This window comes from Bombus pyrosoma, linkage group LG16 (genome assembly GCF_014825855.1).
Source record: "Bombus pyrosoma isolate SC7728 linkage group LG16, ASM1482585v1, whole genome shotgun sequence".
Taxonomy (NCBI): domain Eukaryota; kingdom Metazoa; phylum Arthropoda; class Insecta; order Hymenoptera; family Apidae; genus Bombus; species Bombus pyrosoma.
Genome location: NC_057785.1, coordinates 2,992,889 through 3,015,434, shown reverse-complemented (window position 1 = coordinate 3,015,434; position 22,546 = coordinate 2,992,889). Strand labels below are relative to the sequence as shown.

The 22,546-nt window shown below is 40.1% G+C and overlaps 1 protein-coding gene across 1 annotated transcript in view; it reads left to right on the top strand.

Annotated features, from left to right (window-relative positions):
* The window catches only part of LOC122576319 (acetylcholinesterase-like), a 155,697-nt gene that overhangs the window by 119,585 nt on the left and 13,566 nt on the right, over positions 1 to 22,546 (top strand). Inside the window, exons 4-5 of the mRNA XM_043746463.1 lie at positions 6,416 to 6,579; positions 17,064 to 17,221. Of these exons, the coding sequence (XP_043602398.1) occupies positions 6,416 to 6,579; positions 17,064 to 17,221 (322 nt within the window). The remainder of the gene's footprint in view (positions 1 to 6,415; positions 6,580 to 17,063; positions 17,222 to 22,546) is intronic.

Below are 22,546 nucleotides of genomic sequence, written 5' to 3'. Positions count from 1 at the left end.
TAAATGTCATTTGAAAGAGCTGCGGGGCAGAAGAGGACGAACAAGTCGCCAAGGGCAAACGGAACGATGTTTCTCCGTCGACAGTTGGAAAAGCAGCGCAGCATCGCGTCGACGTCTCGGGCGGCGAAAAATCGACCTCTCAACTTTAACGCCTCCGCTCTATCAACTTCCGCATAGACGTTCCTTAAACTTTGCTCGAGCATGTGCGCAGAAAATGCAAGACGATGCAAGTTTTTGGGAAAAGCTTGGCGGCGAGATCACTCCACAAGGTTCTGATTCCAGGACGTTTGTTGACGTACTTTGTGTCGTGGCTTTCGAGAACGCCACCGATTGAAAACCTAGTCGAGAACGTAGCTTCTAACTCGTACATTTCTCTTCTCTGTCCTCAGCCAACAGCGATCCGAGCTTTTCGATAAGTTCTCGGGACAACAACGTCATTGGGAAACTCGCGGAGAAGTTCTTCGCGGCTGTAGGGCCAAGCGGATCGGAAACCTAAGCGGAATCTTGCTGAAGGCAAACTAAAACCTAAACTAACCGAAAGTTTCTGGTCACAAGGAAGATCTAGAAAATTTGGTTTATTCGAAAAGCGATTCTATTCTATCGGTGTTAGGGAATCTTCTTGATCGCTACACCAGGTAATTGCTGGTGGAAAAATAAGACGAAAGTGTGGGATAAAATTTGTTCGCTTTGATGCTTCGTTCTATAGAAAATCGAGTTTGAAAATTAAAATTGAAAAGCATCAGAATCGTCCCTGGCTAAGGCCAACGATCGATCTAACGCTAATTGTTACAAGTAATTAGCAATGGTCGACTGAACCAAATTTCAGGCAAATTGGATTTTACGTACCGCCAAGACAGAAAAAGTCAGAAAACTATTTTGTTTGTAAGGCACGTTACCTTTTCCAACTAACCGTGGGTCGAATTACGAATCGAGCCAATTCTTATGGCGATGTTCTACTCTTCTATTCGGATTTTTCAATTTCGTTTAAGCGCAAGCTTCAAACTGCCAGGTAATTCTTCGACTCTCTTTCCATTTTTCTAATTCTACCCTGGGATACATGTACGTGTAACGATGAATACAACGTAATTATTATATCTTTTTGTAATCGTTATGTATGTATTGTATTATAAAAAGAACAACAAGGACAACAACGACAAGAACAACAAGAACAACAACGACAGGAACAACAACGACAAGAACAACAACAGGAACAACAACGACAACAACAACAAGAACAACAACAGGAACAACAACGACAACAACAACAAGAACAACAACAGGAACAACAACGACGACAACAACAACAATAAAAAGAACAATAACAAGAATAATGACAAGAACAACAAAAAGAACAATAACAAGAACAACAACCAGAACAACCACGATAGTAATAATAATAATTAGTGTGTCGAGGCTGGACAAAAGAACTGATTGGGTAAATAAACGTGTAAATAGATGTGCAACTAGAGCGACAGAAATAGAGGTTTGGAGAAGCCAATAAGGAAAACTGGCTGCTCGGGATTCGATCTCGCCGGATTTCGTTATATTTCGGCACGGGGGAGACGAGAAGAGGCGGAAGAGCCGCGGTTTTATTGTATCTTCTGACGGAAGCCGTCTTATCAACTGGGCCATTTATTGATTCAGCCGGGTGTATTCTTAAATCCCGGCCGGATTCGCCGGAAATAACTGGAAATCCGTGCATAATACGACGTCCCTACGAACTTTTAAAAAGGACAGAAGAGGAGAAAACCGACACAATAGGATCTCGAACCGGGCCGATCGATAGGGGGCCGCGTTCCATGAAATTTAATTCAATCCCGAATTAGAGGTCGGACCGAATTACCGACTGATCCTTAATTGACACAGAATTGGCGAGGTTTCGTATAAATAACACATCGTTGCTCGCGTATTGTACTCAAATCCAGCAGAAACCGTGACGTCAGTCTGCGGATTCAAGAGTACGCGCTACGTATATTTCTGGCGTTTCTAGAGATTTCTATGTTTCTAGAAATCTCTGTAGCCCTATAAATTCACCACACGTGCTCCTCGTCTGTCTCGATAAAAAAAATCTGCGCTACGATAAGCGTAAGGAGAATTCAAATTCGACAATCCTTGAAAATACGATTCGAGATTTGCGCCTTAGTTTAGCTCGCTATTTTAGGAACTTTATTTCCATCGACTTGTATCGTCTTTCTTGATTTTCGAAGTCGTAGACCGCGGAACGAGTATCCGAATTTGTAACTAAGTGGATCGTCCCTTGCTGTCACAAATTTGATCAACTGTTGGATCGTGTCTGCGGCAGAGACAAATTCTGAGATCCCTGAAAATAGAAGTTTCGGATCTTAGACTACTTTGCATCGATCGATTTATTTCCATCTATTCGCTCGCATCATTTTTTTTTATTTTTCAAATTCCTACGCTACAGAACGAATATCCCAATTTGGCGCTACGTCAGCAATCTTCGTTGCACAAATTTGATTAAGCGTTCTATAACGTGCCGCAGGCTAAAATTCTAAAATATCGATGTATCTCTTCGTATCTATGGCCCATTCCTTATAATCAAATAACGGGTGTTCCTCTTTTTATAAGCGGAACGCTCGCTGTATTTTTGAAATTGCTGCACCGTGAATCTGTTAATCATCGATAAGGGAGAGCAAACACAGTGGGTAGAGGCAGGGGGTTGTTTAAATCGCAGTGTTTGCAACAGGAACGCGGATCTACCGTGTTTGCCAACGACCTGCACCGATATAATACAGCCCAGCCATTGCTGTTTATAATCGTCATCCGATAACGAACCCAGCTCCAACACAGTCAGTACATATTTCTCTCTTCTGCTCTCAGCAACACAATTTATCCATAACGAAACAATGTTGCGCGTACCTTCATTTCACGCTGAATATTCTTAACTGTGCATCACACGCACAATTATCGTTGTCTGATTACTCGATGAAGGTTCTTCGTATAAAAATGTGGGGATAAGGCACACGGTGTTCTTTCCAACGCGGGACGTTCAAAGGCCAAACTTGTTTACTCCGCTTCTCTAAATTTTCAAAATGTTCGACATTTTGGAAATCTTGGAAATTTCAGCATCAGATCGATGCTTCTCTTGTACAATTTCATCAATTTTCTCCGCTTTCTATCTTGCGGAGTTTACCTATTCGGCAATAAAGCGGTTCGTCACAGTGTGAACGACGCCTAACAATGGCAGGGACGTGGAAGTTAAAGCAGAAAAGTACGTCCAATTAATTCTTGTAACGTCGCGATGAATCCAGACGTCAGTTTCCAAGATTCAATCGCGCAAGATTAACCAGCGCCTTCATTAATTTCACGTTCGGAAGATGTGCACCCGGACTTGCGACCTTGCCATTGTGAACTTGCTCGAAAGAATTCGCGCAGAACTCTGAAATCAGTTCAAGCTGAGCAGATTTAAACGCGCATTAAAAGCTGACGTCGTAACTGTAGGAAGACCTCGACGAAGAAGAGATGCGGCCGAGTAAACGCGAAATTTCCGCGTAACTTTGAATTACGGAGGATGATGGAGGCTTCTGGTAAAGGAGGGGGACGAAAGTTAGGAACGAGCCGGTATTGTACGTTACCGGGAGACGCTATTCACGAGGACGAACGTTCAATTACCAACGATTCCGGGTCGGGCCTTAATTTTCCCTAGGCTAGAACCTAGGCGGGATCGAAACGATAACCATAACGCGAGATGTGTCCCAGGACAAGAAGCTTCGCCGGTTTCCACAGGCTGCTGACGCTTCGTTGATCCTCTAAAGACTCTGTATTTCAGTGTAGCTACTATATTAGAATAATTTCTGTCTCGAGTAGACACCTGGCTGCGTCTCAGTCGTCCCGAATACCCTTAATACTTATTCTTCGCGTAATACCGCGCCATTTTCTTCCCTTCATATTTATTCTTAATTAACCTTACAACTACGATAGTGTGTCCGTAAATGGCCGCCTTTTTCCCCCTTAATTGACCGGTCGGCATCCTCACTAGTGATGCTGGTTGCCTGTTCCCAGGGGATCGCGATATACCGTTTGACATATGGCGAATTTTGACGGCTAAATAACGTAACCTGATCCGAATTCAGTCGTACATGAAAACAGTATCAATTATCCATGATGAGACAACGATGAAACTTTCTTATTTTTGGTTGTTTTTTAATTAAACTTTGACTAATGTGTGTCGTGAGATTTTTCTGATTATCATCATTTCTTTCAATTATTATCATTTAATAAACGAAAGGGAATAGGTTAATGGCACCAAGTAAGCAAATATGCTGCGAACTATATGGGGTGGTAATTTCATAGGGCGGTTTTCTACATACTTTTGCGGATTTCCATGAGTAAGCAGGTTTAATGTTTGATCTACCATTTCTTTCGCAAAACGTCGCACGGGGTTTACGTATCTGAATATCGTGGTTTTCTTCTCTACGACTTGTACGAAGTAAGCTGCCGCCCATGTTTGGTTTGAGGATCACTGTGCGCCCCGCTGCTTAGGCTGACCTCCTTTCGCTCGTGTAAGGAGGTTTGCTCGCGTGTAGGGACATTTTAGCCGATTTTTAACTGTCAATAACTGAAAAACAAAGCAGAAAACGCAAATTTTGTATTCTTGGTGTTTGTCTTATTTCGGCTTCAAGAATCTCCTCTTAAATTTTCCGATACCTGTAGCCAAATAATATATATATTCATATAATATATTTATTTTACGTATTATATATTTATATAGATATATATTCGTTCTTTTTTTAATTTAGAGTTTGCATAATTTCGTACTATACAATCACCAATATTCTCTTCGTATCTCCTTAGAGAGAACACTCAAATCAAAATGACAGCTAAGAAGAAACAGACAACTGGTATAAATCAATAAAAGAAATTCTTCAAGGTAGTGGTAGTTGATGGACTGCTCAGCCATTCTCAGCACCCCCGTTTCAATTTTCCTTACATTTCTCTAATTTTGCGTATATTGCTTCCAAAGGCTGGCTGTTTTCTCTCCTCACAATTTTTCTTCCCGCGTTAAATCATCCATCTTTTAATCCTGTCTGATAACTGGGTAACCTGTTTGCATTATTACAGGAAGAGGCGAATGTGGGTTGCTGACCTAATGGTATCTAGGTTAGGTCTGCGTTAGGTCGGAGTTTCGTTTTGGAGCGTCAAAAAATTTCCATCGATATCCATGTTCTCTGAGAGGACCGGCGTATTTCAACGATGTCAGTGTCGAGTTCAGGAAGCCTTCGGTTCGTAACATTACTTCCGGCCAGAAAAGCAGTGCGATATATTTCGAAAAAATGTTCGTTGCATTATTGAAAAATATATCGTTTCCGAATTGCTTCCGCCAATATCATATCGACCACGAAAGCAACATTATTACAACGACGAAAGCGATGCCATAAATATTCAAGCGATCGATTGACGAATCCCTCATAGCGAAACTGTCTCGCCCCTCTGTGTGTCAGCTCGACTCCGTTACTTTTCTCTGTCTATGTGCGTCACTTAATGCAAACCTAACGTAACTTTTATTACAAGTTTGATGATTTTCACGCGACTTACATGTATGGGAGATCTCAACAAAATATTTGACACGTATTTTTTTATATCGACCATCGTCCACATTGAAGGGATAATGATGTTCCTCAAGGTTGATGGTTGCACATAAACTTTTTGCGGCGTCTCCAGGGGGCGTAGGGAAAAATTTCCTTTGAACTCGTGCGTGACGAATATTTGTCAGAAATTATTTGTCTGGAAAAGGTATGAAAAATTCTAATCCCTTTGTTAGTTTCTCCTACTTAACGTTACGCTCCATTCGCGCGTGAATTAGAGAAGCCAACCATATTAATACGCGTGTACGTGTTTTCAGAATATTTTATTTTATACAACGACAAACATTCGACGCACGATTCTCGCTTCGCCATAAGTTTCGCCAAAATCCGCGTCCTCCTCTTGCGTAACTCGCCTACATTTCGATAGCAAAGTCTCATTCTACGTTCCGCCGCTTTTCCCCGATAATCCTGTTGATCGAACGCGAGAATAAAAAATAGTTTCGCCCATTTGCGAAATTGCGTTTTGCAAAATACGCCGAAGTTCCCCTTTTTTTCTTTTCTTTTTTCCCTCTTTTTTCCGCTCGGTAGGAATCAATTTCCCGGCGAGAGGCCGTTTCCAGCGAGCAAGTGGCACGGCTGAAATGAAAACTGACAAACTGCGGGATGGCCAGCGGTTAATAGCAACGCGATATCGCGTCAGCGAAGAGACGAGGGTCGATCTATGGGGTTGGCACGAAACGCTGAGAGAGGGTGGGACACAGGAAGGGGCAGGAGGAGGTGGAGGAGGCCTGATACATGACGACAACCCCGGCAACGTATTTGAACGAGCGCGTTTAACGCGGGTATAACCGAGCTGCTGTGTGTTTCAGAGGACCAGCACCAACCTATGGGGTGAGTGGATGGGAGTGATGCACGGCGACGAGGTGGAGTACGTGTTCGGCCATCCTCTCAACTCGACCCTCAAGTACACGGAAAAGGAACGAGATCTGTCCTTGAGGATGATACTCTACTTCTCCAAGTTTGCCTATTCGGGGTAAGTTTGCGTAAAAGCCGTAATAGGCATAAACATATCGACGTTGAGGAGCAGCTTATCTGGCCAGTTTTTCTCAACTGCGAAACAGTTTAACGTGTAACCGTGGAACAATTTCGCGAGCAAATAACACGGAAACTCTGCAGTATTTGTATAGCAATGATTTGCGTGGAAACGCATGTATCCTGAAAATTGCTAGCATGAAACGAAGAGGTTAGCAAATAGCGTTTTCGGTCAAACGAGTTGCTCCTCCTCGGTGATTTAAATGGCAAACGAGCAACTGTTCGTTCCGTGTTATTCGCCATTGGTATTTCATATTGTCTGAAGAACTTACGAATTCAGAATTTTTGTACATTTCGTGAGGCAAGTTAAAATAGTAGAAATGAGCACGGCATGGGAAAATACGCGAAATATTCAACGTATAGTATACTTCTGATATATTCAGCGGATGAAATAAATTTCTACTTGGATGCTATTTGTTCGGTTGGCTTTATGAAAATATTTCCTACGGAAATCTGCGGTTTAGTTAGAAATTTGTCGGTATCCTGCGAACTAAGTCAGTCTCGGATAACAGCAGGTAATTTATGAAAAGCTGCATCTCTGGTTAATTGTCCTGGCTGTTGCACGGCTCTGCTTATTTATGCGGATAGCACCGTACATTCGAGAATATTTTTCTCCCCCGAGGAAACGGCATATAATTCCAATCGGACGAGACTTTCTCGAAGCTGATTTAGAGAGCAACCAACCATACCATACGTAGTATAATCGAGCAGCCGAATCCTGACGCGTGTGCGTGGAATTTCACGTTGCAGAAATAACAAGCTGCTCACAGAGGTGGTGAAAAATTCATAGAAATTGTTCTGCGTGTTTCTACAGAAATAGAAGATAGCAGATAATAGAAGGTCCACGTGGTCAGAATTTTCCAAACATATTCGCAACTATGCAACCATGCGAGAAGTTGCCAGCAGGAAGTTGGCAACGTGGTCGAGCCTATGAACCATCGACGACAATCAATTTGCCTCTTAACGAAATGAAACTATCGATCGTCGCCTTGTTTGCGCTGTACGCATTTCTCTTCACCCGGCACACGATTTTACCAAGCTACATTTGTTTATTCGACCAGCCGCGAAGAGACGCGATCGCGAGGAAGCGCGTCAACGGGAGTCGTAAATTGCCGTTACGATTAGCTAATCGACGCCACGAACAGATCAATCCCTTATTTCGGTTAGGTTAATAGGGGTGGTTGAATAGTATGAGGTGTAGTTTGTTGAGTAACAGTAATTGGTAGAGGTATAGTTATAGCAGTTTGTTGTGGTGATAGTGCTACTGCTAGTGTAGAGGCCGAGATAGGTTCTGCTGCTGGTGTAGATGTCGCCGCTGGTGTAGATGTCGCTACTGGTGTAGATGTCGCCGCTAGCGTACTGCTGTTTTTTTTCTCATTTTTGTATCGTTACCCCGCTGGGGGTAACCATCCACATGCTATTCAATCATATGTTATAACATTTTACCTAATGTCCCACTGGACAAATTGTAAAATTAAAAATAAACAATATAAAAAAAAAAAAAAAAAAAAATTTTTGTATCGTAGAAGAAAAATTGGACTACGGGTGCCGGGATTTGAAGAACCCGGGTCCCAAACGCTCGTAACCTAAGGCGCTAACCACTGCACTGCCGCCGTCCGACTTTAGTTGATGTCGAGTGCTACAAGTGTAACATTGAGGTTAACAGGTTATAATATATTTCCAACAACTTTGTAGAGAAGATAGTTACGCTGTTGCGTAAGGTATAAGAGAAGTAGGTGAATGATAAAAGGGTGGAAACCCGGTCAAGAGATGTTGACTGTTCTAAAGACGATGAATCAGTGAAGTCCGGTGACGATGCTGTTGCAAAGGAAAACTCATGTTCGGTGGTGATCGCCCCACCACTAGTCGCTTGTGGGTGGAATCCTGGGAAACATGGGAAAACCCACGTTTTTACCCGATGGAGCAATAACCATAAGGAACCTCTTGACTCGAAGATGTTTCATACCAATAGACGGACTTAAAGGTAAATCAAAAAGTCTCGTTTTATGACGGTTCCTTAGGATTATTGCGACCCGCTTAATTCTATATGCACAGCTGGTGGACGCCTCGACCGTGGAGAGTCTCCGGACGTAACAGCATTATTATCCAGTTCGCGTGGAATCCTGTGAAACCCGGTCGCCTGACCTGTGCCTCTATCAGCTAGCTATCTGGGCCTTTGCAACGTTTCAACCGACGCAAAGCTATCGGCTGCATTAGGATGATACAGGGTTTCTCGCGACGTCTCTATAAATAAATTAAACGCAGCCATTCGACCAGGGCGGCTCACTTAATGGGATAAGAATCGAACGATATTTCATCCTGGTAGGATTATTCGCTCGTAAATCAAAGTCTGCGCGAGCCGGGCGGGGCAAGACAAATTTATCGAGATTTAAGATGGTCTATGCTAAAGGGAATAGGAATCGACGATTTTCATCGGCAGATAAATTCCCAGTTTCCTTATTTTCTTATTTCCATTCGGAGCTCCACGGACGCGCCGTTTGATATTTCACTCTGCAGCCAGAAACCGCAACACCTGGCTGAGTAAATCCAACAACCTGAAACCGCTGAAACCGTCGTTTGCTTCGCTCTTCGAAATATTCTTCCGGATTCTTTATTCCTTCGGATTAGTCGAGACATTTACTCGCGAACGCTCGTAGAAACGTTTTATGGACACGTTACCTACGTTATGGGAAACATTCGGAAATTTCACTCACGCTATAACGCGTTACGACTGTCACTCACGATGCTGATAAAATTTCTAACAAATTGGAGAATGTACGTAGAAGTTAGCAGATATTTATCACGAACGTATAAACTTCGCAGGGATCGTCAAAATATTTGAACAGCTGATTGCTCGTTATATTGGCTTGGCAAGTAAGTAATTGCGACTTTTGTCAATACCACCTAATGCCAAAATCCGCAATCACTTAGTTGCCAAGCCAATATTAGTAGGTCGGGATATTTAGAAGAACTGTGTTAATTATTTGTTTGAAACCGATACTATATAATGTATTCTATATAATTTCGTTCTAATTTCTATATACGTTAGCAGATTGCTTTTTCGGCAAAATTTCTTCAGATTCTCAACATATCCGAAGAAATTTTCTCAAAAGTTTGTCTACTATTCCCCTGCTAAGTTATTTAAGACCACGTTGAATATCACGGTTGCTTAAAATTGCATTTGGTATTCGCGTTTGGATTCGAAGCCCGAGTAGAGCAAAAGTGGAGCAAAAAGCGGAAGAATGTCACGTGTCCTAAAACGTTGCACGAAGAAGATCTTTCCACAAGAAGCGTCGAAAACGCCTGGTCTTTTCTCTAATACTCGACGATTGTATAATATAAACTATAAAATATAATATAATTAATATATAAATAAGGTATAAAGTAATAAATAAATAATATGATATAACAATATAAAATGCGGATATCGTAATTGTTACAAGACAAATTTTAAAATTTATAGTATAAGAGTTGATATGTTTAATTAAAAAATTTTAATTGCGTATGGCCATTGCGAATGATTAAAATTTGTTTGATTACAAGGCAATCATTATCGATGACGAGAATTTTATTTTCTTCGCTAATAGCCATTATCGATGATGGAAATTTAATTTTGGTTACCAGTATTCTATATAAATGAGCATAATTTTTCTTTGGTTATCAGTAGCCATTATCGATGGTCCGAATTTTATTTTTGGTCACCGATAATCATTATCGCCAGAGAAAATTTATTCTGCTCAGATTCGGCTGTTTTCAATTGTTATTAACATTGCTGATGATCAGTTCACCTTCATGGACAAGCGTGAAAAGCTTAATTATAAAACTCATTTATTAACGAAAAAAAGCGAAAATATATGAAATAAAAAATAGGATGAAAGATATTGCAGTGGAATGTTAACAATGCGATTTGTGTTAATAGAAGTATTGTTCTGAAATGTCTTTTGCGCCATTCTTCGTCTCGTATATTATCATACCATTTTTTTTTTTTTTTTTTTTTGCTTAATAAATAACTTTTGCAATTACATTCTTTTACATTGTCAATGAATACTAATTGTCAGTATTGTCAATAACGATTAACAATAGTCGAATGTAATTAGAAGAAATTTTGTCGTCGATATCGACCGAAGGTAACTAAAAAAATGTTTCATCATGGATAATGCTGATCGGTAAGCAAAATAAAATTCAGGCTATCGACGATGATTACTGGTAATCAAAAAACAAAAATTCTGATCGTTTATATTACATGCTGATAAATGAAATAAAATTATTTATCGATGACGGTTAAGTTTCAATCATTTACAACGGTTATTCCCAATAGGAACGGTAAAAAAATTACTACTTTTCAATCGTTTAATTCGTCGAGAAATTTTGTACGCAATCTATCGATAAATAGATTCAATTCAAATAAAAATTCATTTCCACCCGATCACTCTCCTCCAAGAAATATTTCCACTGTTATTTTGGATCACTGAAACGAAGACTCGTCGCAAACTTGCTATTTCTAATGGAAGAGTCGTGCAATTTGTAGGTCTCACAAAAATCCGTCGGAAGCGACGTTACGATGACCTTTGACACGAGAATAGAGCCGCGGATCTATATCTGAGGGCCGATTAATAATTCCAGAAGGTTGCTACGGAGGCCGGTGACGTAGCATGGGCAAACGGAAAGTCAGCCAACGAATTAATTCCGGACGTTGGGCGTCGTTGTGTTTGACGACACCTATTAAATATTAACAATCGCGAGGCCGCGACGCGTTCCGCGGCACGGCTTTTCAATCTGGGTTAACGGAAACTGAAGAATTATTTATCGACGCCTGGACACAAAGAGGCCGATATGTCACGCGTCGAGCGGACATGATCCATCAAGCCCGCGGCATTTCTCTTTTTTCCTTTCCCCTTTTATTTTTGTTATCTGTGTTGCTGCCGATTATCAGCTTATCGAAGAGCTTCGGTTGCTTGCCAGGCAGCAGGAGCACGTTGATTAATTTTTTCTCGCTGCTCGTACGAATAACTTCGCTGGCTCGTCGAAATGAAACTTAGCGGACGTCGTGCGAAGAGGAACTCGCAGTGACTCGCGAAAGATTCTCCGCGACGTCCTTGGAAACTGTGCTTCATGTATATTACAGTGCCATACAGCGTATTACCATAAAGTCGAACACATTGTCTGCGTCACTTCGTTATTTTCAAGAAACCGCTGATCATGTCTGGACACGTTGAGCGAAATTGCTTTTGTAAAGGGTAAATCGAAAGCCGTTACACGAGAAAATCATTGGTTTTAGTCAGTTAGCTGTTGCGAACTCTTTGAAAAATGTGCACCTAAAATGTGTCGCTCTATGCGCTATATACAGTCTTTTTCATAATAATTATTTATATTTTATTTGTTCGTTTTATTTCGTCTTGCGGCGAAATATTCTAAACATCTTAAAATTTATGAATTCGATCTTGTTTCCACTAAAATGCAATTTAAACAGCAAGTTGTAACTACTTTTTACGCATGACGAGCATACTCGTCATGGACACTAAATATCGCCATTTCTTCGTAACGAGTATACTCGTCATGACCTAAATATTGCCATTTCTTCGTGACGAATATACCTCGTCATGACCTAAATTATTGCCATTTCTTCGTGATGAGTATACTCGTCATGACCTAAATATTGCCATTTCTTCGTGGCGAGTATACTCGTCATGACCTAAATATTTCCATTTCTTCGTGACGAATATACCTCGTCACGACCTAAATTATTGCCATTTCTTCGTGACAAGTGTACTCGTCATGATCTAAATATTGTCATTTCTTTGCGGCGAGTATACTCGTCATGACCTAAATATTACTATTTCTTCGTGAAGAGTATACTCGTTATGGCAGAAAATACTACTGTCTCTTCATGACGAGTATACTCGTCATGGCAGAAAATACTACTGTCTCTTCATGACGAGTATACTCGTCATGACAGAAAATACTACTGTCTCTTCATGACGAGTATACTCGTCGAAAACAGCTAACTGGTTCATTACTACCGAAAGAGAAGACATAAGAATAATTGTTCAAGGAGACAATGCTCCCATTCATACAGCCGGTATCAAAATGTGGCTTTCAAATTTCGGATTAAAATTATTATCATAGTCAGTATTGAGTGTCCTGATCTAAACTTAATCGAGAACCTGTGGGGAGTTCTAGCGAGAAAAGTTTACGACCAGGAGAAGCCATCTATGGAGATATAGTTGAACTTACAAAAGGAATAAAATCCGCATGGGCGGATATTCGAAACGAAACTTCAAATAAACTGATGGATGGAACGGATTAATGCAAGTAAGCAAAAGTAAAGAATGAGCCGCTATATTTCAGATGAAAAGATAACAAAATTAATATTACGTTTACATTTTAAACAATGATTTATGTCCAGCGTTATTGGACGACGATTTCTTTCTCTGATAAGTCTAATATGTGAATATGTAACGTGATTTAAACCATATCATGTTTGGCCTTATTTTAATCGGGAAAATCTCACAAACACGTTAGCAAAAGTTTAATTTAAAAAAGTCGAAAATAAACAGATTTCACGATTGTCTCGTGTGCGAGCTGCTGTTGTTTCATGGACGATTGAGTTCAGATCGAGTTGCACAACTGCTCAACCGTCGAGGGTCGCGTGCCATTCGATCTCACTATATCTCATTCTTTTCCAGACTGATGAACTCGACCAACTCCTGGAACACCTATCTTCATCAATCTCGTTCGCCATGTGAAACCAAATTTAGGGATGTTTGTTTCAACTAGCAATTGCTGATGTCGTGTGACGATGTCTTGTGTCAGACACAGCGATGTGGTTTATGTAAATAACCGCGGACCAAAATTGAAACGACGCTTCGAAAATAATCGCGAGAAGGGTTCATTCCAATTATAATTTTTTCCACTTAATTGCAAACGGTAAATTTCAATTTAATAGCTGAAATGGGACCGATACTACCACTAGCGTTCTATGTTTTAAAATTGTTAAAAAGGAGACATAGTCAAATTGTCATCGTACTTTTCCTGTGTGCTCTTTGTTTTCGCTTGGAACAAGCGTGTTCGATTCGTGGACAGATGCCGGTTCTCTCGGCTGGTTGAGTTAAGGAAATTCAAATTATTTAAAATGAGTACTATGTTTAAATGTAAACTATATTTGGAACTATCAATGGAAACGTGAGAAAATACCACGAGTGAGTGCAGGGTAGTCGCGTTTGCAGCACGTTCTGTAGATTCGGAGATGTGGAACTCGATAGTTTTACTTCGACGTTCGTCCGCGTCGATGATCAAAGCACAAGGAATGCTCGAAAATACCAGGCACCGCAAGCTTAATCAGTTAGCTGTTGTTGACGAGTATATTCATCATGAAGAAATGGCAATATTTTGTGTTATGACTGTCGGTGATAAATGTAAAAGATAAAACAATCACTTCATTGCAACTTAATTCTATATTATAACAGCCACACGCATTCTGTGTCGACGAGTATACTCGTCATCGCTTACTTGTTGCCACGCGTTTTAAGCACATGCTTTCTAAAGTTTTCAAAGAGGTTGCAACAGCTGACTGCTTAAGAAACCAACAACGGTAAGGCGAAAGTTGCGGCTATCGGTCAGCAGCGCTTAAAAGATGTGCTTTTTAAATATGACAATTTAACGAGAAGACAGGCGACTGTGCAACGCCGACGAATCTTTATGATTAAGTGTCTCTTATCCAACTTTGCGTATTTTCACTTTTTATCATATTACACGGATCTGTTGGTTTGTAATTGATCCGGTCGAACGAGAAGAAAGTCGATCTGTCGACGGCTAATTGATTAACGAGACAAAGATGGCCGTGTAAATATTTGATTGATACGCAGCAGATAGCGGTAGAAAAGACAGGCTATTTCAATAATTAATAAAGTAACCTCTGATAGGCCAGTCAACGTCCAATTTATTAACTGACGCTGGTTGTTATTAATTTTAAACGAGACCCGGTTGACTGTCCATGTTCACGACTCGTGTCTCCGGCTATCTGTAACTTGAATTAATTACCTGCGACGTAATATCCTCGCGACATCGCCAATTAATCCACCTGTGATATAAAAAAAACAATATAACAAACCATCGTTTTTTACGTTCTCTTTTTTTACCGCCGCAACTGAGTCGTTAGGAAGAGTCTGCAGATTTTTACACATTTTTATATCTCTATGAACGTAACTACAGAAATGAAAGCTTGTTTCATCTACTGCTGGATATGCTACTTTGGATATCTGTCTGTACACATACATTGTAACGAGTAATCGCAAACTCAATCCCATTTTTTGATTTTTCGTAATATTAGAAGAAGAATTGACAGGGTCGTTTATATAATTTCATGGTATAATATGGAAAAAACTGTAAAGGTACAACGAACAAGAGTTTTCTTCCTTTGAAGTCTGGAAAAAATTGAATTTTCTCTTGGAATTGTGTTTTTCGTTCTGAAACGACGTAAACTCAACGTTAATTTACTTACCTTTTCACTCGATATTTAGTGGATCCTTCTTTATGTTTGATTACTTCCATTAATCCCTTAGTTACATTATCCATCAATTTGTTTGAAATTTCGTTTTGAATATTCGCGCGGTTTTTATTCCTTTTTTAAGTTCAACTACATATTCCATAGGTGGCTTCTCCTGGTCGTAAACTTTTGTCACTAGAATTCCCCATAGATTCTCGATCGGGTTCAGATGGGGACTGAATGCCTGGTAATAATTCTATTCCAAAATTTTGATCGTAGTAGCTGTATGGATGGGAGCATTGTCTTGTTGAAAAATTATTTTTCTGTCTTTTCTGTCAGTAGTTATTAAAAGCAATAATTTTGTCTCAAGTAACGTCCCCTGATATTCTGTAGCATTCGATTTAACCTCTACAAAAACAATTTCGTTTATATCGAGATATAATCAGTGGTTTCATGGAAATGTAAAAAAAGTGACGTGAAAAATGCGTTCAAGTTTATAATTATTCACAGCACTGTAATAAAAAACAATAGAAACATGGTGTCTATACATCGAATAGAAAGAAATAAAACAGTCAGCCGAGAATAATTCATAAGCTACGCAGTGAAAAGAATTTATTTTTGGAATTTTTGTCTGTCTGTTTGCACTCACATCACGTAAAAGCTACTGAACGAATTTTGACGAGCTTTTCTCTGTTGTATAGCTTAGTGTCTGGGAAAGAAAATAGGGTATATTTCATCTCGATCCATTTTATAGAAGCCGAGAAATAGTCCGGGATCTGAATTGTATGCGCTTCCATGTTTGCTAGATGTCAAGCAACGATGGTTATCGTCTATTCTTTACGTCGTGTTTGTTCCGAAACCGAACTTTCTTATAATTTAATATTTTTTACTAGGGAAGAGAATGATCTAATTGTTAGTATAAAAAATGTGTAGATATTTCTTTCGTAAAAATTCATCTGTTCGAAAATTGTTCCACGTATTAGTAGTTCACGCGAACGAAATCGCGGACAGAATATATATTTTTTCACTATAAAATTTCCCATGAATGCATAAAAATCTGCGGTTTAGTTCCGAAATAATAAACTAAGTAGTTGGTTAGTTCACGTTGGTCTATCGTTTCGTGCTCGACCTTACTTCCTAGGGATTTTTAGTCCCCTCTGTTTGCCACAGTCGGGTAGTTAAGCTGCAGATGAAATTTTGAACCGACTAGACTATCAGCTAAGTCATCGTTAATCTTTCTACCAAGAAATTTGAAACGTTCTTATATCCTTTTGGACTTGAGAAACGATTATAAGGCCGAGTCTGAAATAGGAAACCTTTGATATCTAATATTAACCTTTTGCACTCGAGTATCATCGACACTGCTTTTCTCAGCAACTCAATAATTTCAGAAAGTTTCACTCAAATTCGTGAGTTGACGATTAGTTTGATTATGTTTGGTACGATTAAGGGACATTAAGAAACATTAAAGAACGTTAAGGAACACTACAGAAAGATCTCCTTTTCCAGTCACACTCTGTTTAAAAAGTCGGTAAATTTTCATCTAAACTAAAATATTCATTTTAAAAAATGGAAATCGTAGTACAAACGGGTAAGAGGCGATTCTACGTGATGATTTGCTAAATCCTAATCGTCGGTATCTAGCCAAGTTAAAGTTTTATTTTTGATCATTTTCAAACTCGATTTTCCCATAAACGTAGCGTCATATGAAAAAATTTCATTCTATTTTCGCGACTTATTTTTACACGAATAGCTTCGTGCCTAACTGTACGACGATTTCTCACTCACCCTGTATAATATATTCGGTGTTCTATTTTTCTCTAAAGCTAATTTCGAGTGCGAATGGTTCGTTCTATAATGCAAAAGATTGATCATTGGATTCACGCTGAACGTGACTCGTGGCAGAGTAGGTTTCTACTAACTGATCGATTTCTTTTCAGGAAACCGACTGATGAGGAAGCCGACTGGCCGCCATATTCGAGGGACCGACCGCAGTATTACATCTTAAACGCGCAGGAGAACGGCCTTGGGAAAGGACCACACACCACGTATTGTGCTTTTTGGAACGACTTTCTACCAAAGCTGAAGGGAGTGCCAGGTCCGTCTCAAAATTAATCTACCTACCTAACCTCATTAGAACGTCCCCTTCTTTTTTCCTGTGGCAAGTGACTCGCATGACTCTCTCGTTAATTGCCCGCTTGCAAGTTTCCTCTCTCAAGAATTTTCCTCGTTACAACGAAGAACGAAAGAGGATTTAAAATTGCTTCTTGTACAAACGAGCCTTAAGGCATTTTGCACTGGATATTTTCCATCTGTTTATCCGTTTTCAAATAGATATTAGATCTTTTTATCAAGAGACTTTGCTCTTTCGAGACTCTGAGGTAACTGCAGTCCCTTACACTCCGTTTAGCAAAGACGAATCGATGCATTCCTCATTCCGTGGTCGGATCCTTCAGACAAAGACACTTGTTTGGCAATGCCAAGACGTCGGGTCACTTGCAACCCGTAAACTACCTCATGCATTCTGTAAACAATCGTGTAATCGACACCTCATGGCTCGGTGACTTCGAATCGCCGCCTATCCACTTTCCAAACACAGGCTCGAGCACAGTGCCGAGATCCTTAAGCCCCTTTCACACTTGCCACTAGTCGCACGACTCAACCCATACAGATCAGTCGCGTGCAATTGAACGCTGCTGGAAGTGTGGAGAAGGACAGCTCACTGACTACGTTCTGATGTATAATATTATTAATTTATAATGCTGCGTAATATTCTACAGTAATAATATATAATAACGATACTATAATATTATATACTATTATGATGTACGATACCTTCGATGCAAATAATTAATATTCCAACGATGAGAAATTTTCTATATGTTCTTTCTACATGTTGTTATCATTTGACAGAAATCGAAAATTTAATTATTTTACTTGTGTTGCTCGGTTTGACCAAAAATCTGTTTGTTCGACGTAATGTAATAGCTTCTCGGTTTTTAATAAATAGATTGCTAACTTTTTATAAAGTATACCGCTACGGGTTGTTTAAAAGACGTTAACCTTCCTCTGTCAGCCATTGTGCATCTACGATACACCTATCAATGATTTACTTTTCGTTAAATTTCTATCTGCAGCAAAATCTCCAGGAACTCGCACACGGAGATCTCACGAATGTTTTGATCGTTCGTGCCAGCCAATAACGAATATTCTTCCCGTAATTTCATAATTAGTTAATAATTAGTTTAATAAACACCAACCTAATATGATTCGTATTTTGCAAATAGGGCCACATTAACGCGCTTTGTTTCTGAGTCATTCTCCTCGATCTCTCTCATTCCCTATCGCCACGATTCATTCTTTTGCTGTTCATTCTTTATCTACTCGACGAAACACCTTGGGGTCCCTAAAGCAACGATGCCCGACCTGCCCAACGCGTTGGCGATTACTTCGTCCAGAAATGATCAAGATTGCGTCAACGGGATAGGAAAAATAACTCGAGGTCAGGATCGATATCAACGAGATTTTCGATGTTTCCGCGTTTCGAGCAATTATCCGGTTGCTGTTGTTGCGTGACGCTCGAACAACACGTGTTCTCGTTTCGCATTCCGTCGCATAATTCCCAGCGTTTGTTTGCTCGAGATTGTTCCGGATTAAAGCTGGTATTCGGTCGAATCGAATTCGCTGTCGCCACTCCCCTTTCTGGCTGGCGTCCTCCAACGAAATTGCTTCTACCCCATGCCCTCGTTATTTTAAACGAACGATCCGAAGACTCGATAGTCCGGAACAGTAGCCGCTCGGACCAGCAAGACACCATCGAATTAACCCTCCTGTCTCACGATTTAATCTACGGCCAGGCGATCGTTTCTTCTCATTTTTTGTTCTACGAGGTTCAAAGAATTAATAATCAAAAATTACATAAGTCATAGTGCTATTATACAGGGGCGGCCGAGTAACATGCGTGCAGGACATTATTCCTAACGTAGAGAAATAAGAAAAATTTATTTGTCTATTAATTCTTTTAATTTCTATTAATTTACAAGAAAGCTTACCAAGTATACGTGAACATGGCGGTTTAGTTGTACGTCGATCGGCTTTGTAAATTCTGCGACAAGTACTGTCACTCTGTACATGTTTTCGACAATTTTAAGAGATTGCTCATCGACATTCCAAAGAATTTTTCCTGTATATGTACACGTAGGTATATTTACAGATATATTTGTAAATAAATAATGCTCGTGTCTGTGCGGATTCACATCTTTATCAATGCAATTGGGAAAGTAAAACCCGAAGAGAAATTTGTTTCACTTACTAAATAAATATCAGGTGATACTGATTGTTATTTTATTAATAAGTAACGAGTGCTCTATTTCGTATACCCGACGGGTACATTTCTTTCCCGCCAACCTTTTGCACCAGTTTCAATTTTTACAAACTTTTCGCAAAATGTGTAGGCAGCCGCGCGGCTCTACACTGCACATTTTGCGAATTTGGAGTTGCTCGCGTCGTGTATCAATGCCCAAACGTGCTATCTCGTCGGTTTCATAATTAACACTTTACTGACCGCTAGCGGTTCAACAGCATACGGCAACTCAGGCGCAGATTCTCCCTGGCTCCTTCGGTTTAGACTTTTCAATACCATTCTTTTCGTTCATCGCGAACGGTGAGTTTTTCAAATTGGTATAAAACTGTGGCAGCTTACAAAGCAACGCAATTGACGCAATTGAGCATGATACCTTAGTACTAAGTAACAAATTACTGCTCAAATAATGACAAAAATTGTCGGCGACAAAAAGCCGATTAATAGGCTGTCGGTCGGTAGGCGTCGGCGACAAAAAGTTGATTAATAGGCTGTCAGTCGGTAAAGTGTTAAGTTACAGTAACTTGGTAAGTAACTTTATTCTCCGGCGTTATTATTCTAAACGTGAAACGCTATTTTATCTACAACTATAATACATAACAGTAGCACGCTTTATGGGATACCTACACGCACCTGTATAATTCTCAGCCAAGCATGTACATACAAAATTCGTGACACACTGTTCGACGTGTTCACTGATAGAATCTTTCTTAACCTCCTATAATCTATTTATACAGAGTCCCTCGCCTCTTTCCCAATTGTTATTGCCAATCCATAGAATACCCCTGGCCCCATCTATACCACGAATTACGGTCCACCCTGTATACGAAATCCTATAGTCCACTCGTAATACAGTGTTTCCATCGATTCTGCAAGATCCTGAATGTTGGCCGCGACTCTTATTAAAAGAAACGAGGATCGTGGCAATTTGCACACCTGCCTCCCTCCTACTGGGCTAATTAAGCGTCCCATTAATTAAGTTAGGCGAGAGGATCGGTGGCTACGTTGGACGCTGTAATATCAACGGTTATTTCGTGGTTTAACGGCGGAAACTTAAACAGGCATTACGAATACGGCAGGCTGCTGCTGCTGCTCCGCTGAATTGCAGCGGGGGATTCCTGGAATCGTTGTCGTGGCTGAGTATCAGGGTAACCGATACGTTAGATTCGCGGCGCTGATCGATGGGGGCATTGCCACAGTGGACTCGTTATTTTGTGGTCAGACGGCTACCGTTTGCCCGCTTCGCCAAGAAGAAACCCTCTGTATTTCGGTTTTCCGATATTAATCTGGGAATTGCGAGTTCCCTGAGCTTTCTGCGGTCCCGGACAATTTTCGTGGACCTGTGTGACCGATCGGCTTTTTTCTTTCCTTTCGCTATTTCTTTTTTTTTTTCTTTTCTTTTCTTTCAAAGCATCAGATCCCGATAAGAAGAGCGAACGACGTTGTAAAACAAACATGAAAGACATTTCAACCCCCTTGCGCGGCGATAGCGCGTGAGATTAGCGATACACTGGTTTATAGAACGATTTCGTGGTGAAAAATACGAGTCACGCCGGTGATTTTAGGACACAGTTAACAAATGGACACGGTGATCCGTATATGGCGTGAGATTCGTAACTCGATAGCTACATCGTTGATCAAAAGTTTGGAATCGTATTTCGAATTGCGTCTACGGTGATGAATACACCGCGGACCCTTATAGTTACTACGGCGCAATTTATAAAATGCTAGGTAATATATGGAAATATATGAGATATCCGAAGAAACTGAGTATTTGTTGTGGCATTTAGTGTAGATAATAATAGTAACAAATATTTAGAGTAAATAGCAATAATAATTTGCGTAAATATTTGTGGTCTACTGACGGACAAGTGTATCGGTTAAGTGAGCTAAGATACTGGCTCTCCTTAGAAGATTCCGTGTAAATTTGTTAAAGGACTCTTTATTTTATTTATTTTACTTATTAGTTTTTTACTTATTTTTACTTATTTATTTACTTATTTATTTATTTATTTATTTACTTTATTTTACTTTATTTATTTAATTTCTATTGGACATATTGGGTTGGTAACTAGGTGATTTTACCATTAGGTGGTAATGACAGAATCCGCAATCCAATAGTTGCCAACCCAATAGTTCTTCTCAGTAAAATATAAGCAATTTAATGTCTTCTAAGATGTAATCCTCGGCGGATGAGAACAGTTATGACAGGGATTTCAGGTTAACTGGCTTGGCCAGTCTCAAATGGTAACAACACGATGAATTACGGCGAAAGTGCGACTATTGATTGATTGTTATTAAATTAAAACGATGAAATTAATGGAACTATGCATTAAATGGTGTCCGAGAGTTAGAGGGCTAGAGAAGATCATGAGATGATCTTCTATGCTATGTTTAGCTAATCAATGGCCCTATTGTGTATTGAAGCCTATGTTGCCTTGTTCAATGATTCACAATCCATCGACGACATCGTTCAATCGTCAGGATACAGTCGAACGAGGATGCAGTCGATCGACTGTTAAGACCTACTGTTCCTCGTAACGTAGCCCAGTCCATGCGGACCTTTAAAGGATCCGGAAACTCGGTTCTATACACTGAATTCAGAAGGGACTTGGCGCGAGCTAGAATCGCGTGAGTGGCTCGTGATCGATCTTCTCCGCTTAATGGCAACCTCACGGATCACGTACCAGCCTGAACCATGGGCTTGCAGCATTTTTCGCGACGCCTAACTTGAAAAACACCTGCCCATATACCAACATCACGCTGCCTTGCTTTCCGCCAATCCTCCAGTTCTTTATCCTTGCGCAGTCTTTTGTAAATAAAAATGATTTTCCCCATAGCAACCACCGCAGTTATTTATCGAATAGATCGTTTATTATCTACGGAGGAAGAATATGAGAAGCTTCCTCCGACTCTCGAGAAGAGAGTGATTCTCATTGGTAGATGGCGGATTCTTAATTTCCACGAGAATTATTTATTTTAAATAAATTATAATTTATTAAAAATGTATTATAAATGATATTATTCGTTATATCGCGTATTACATCTAAATATCGCAGCATC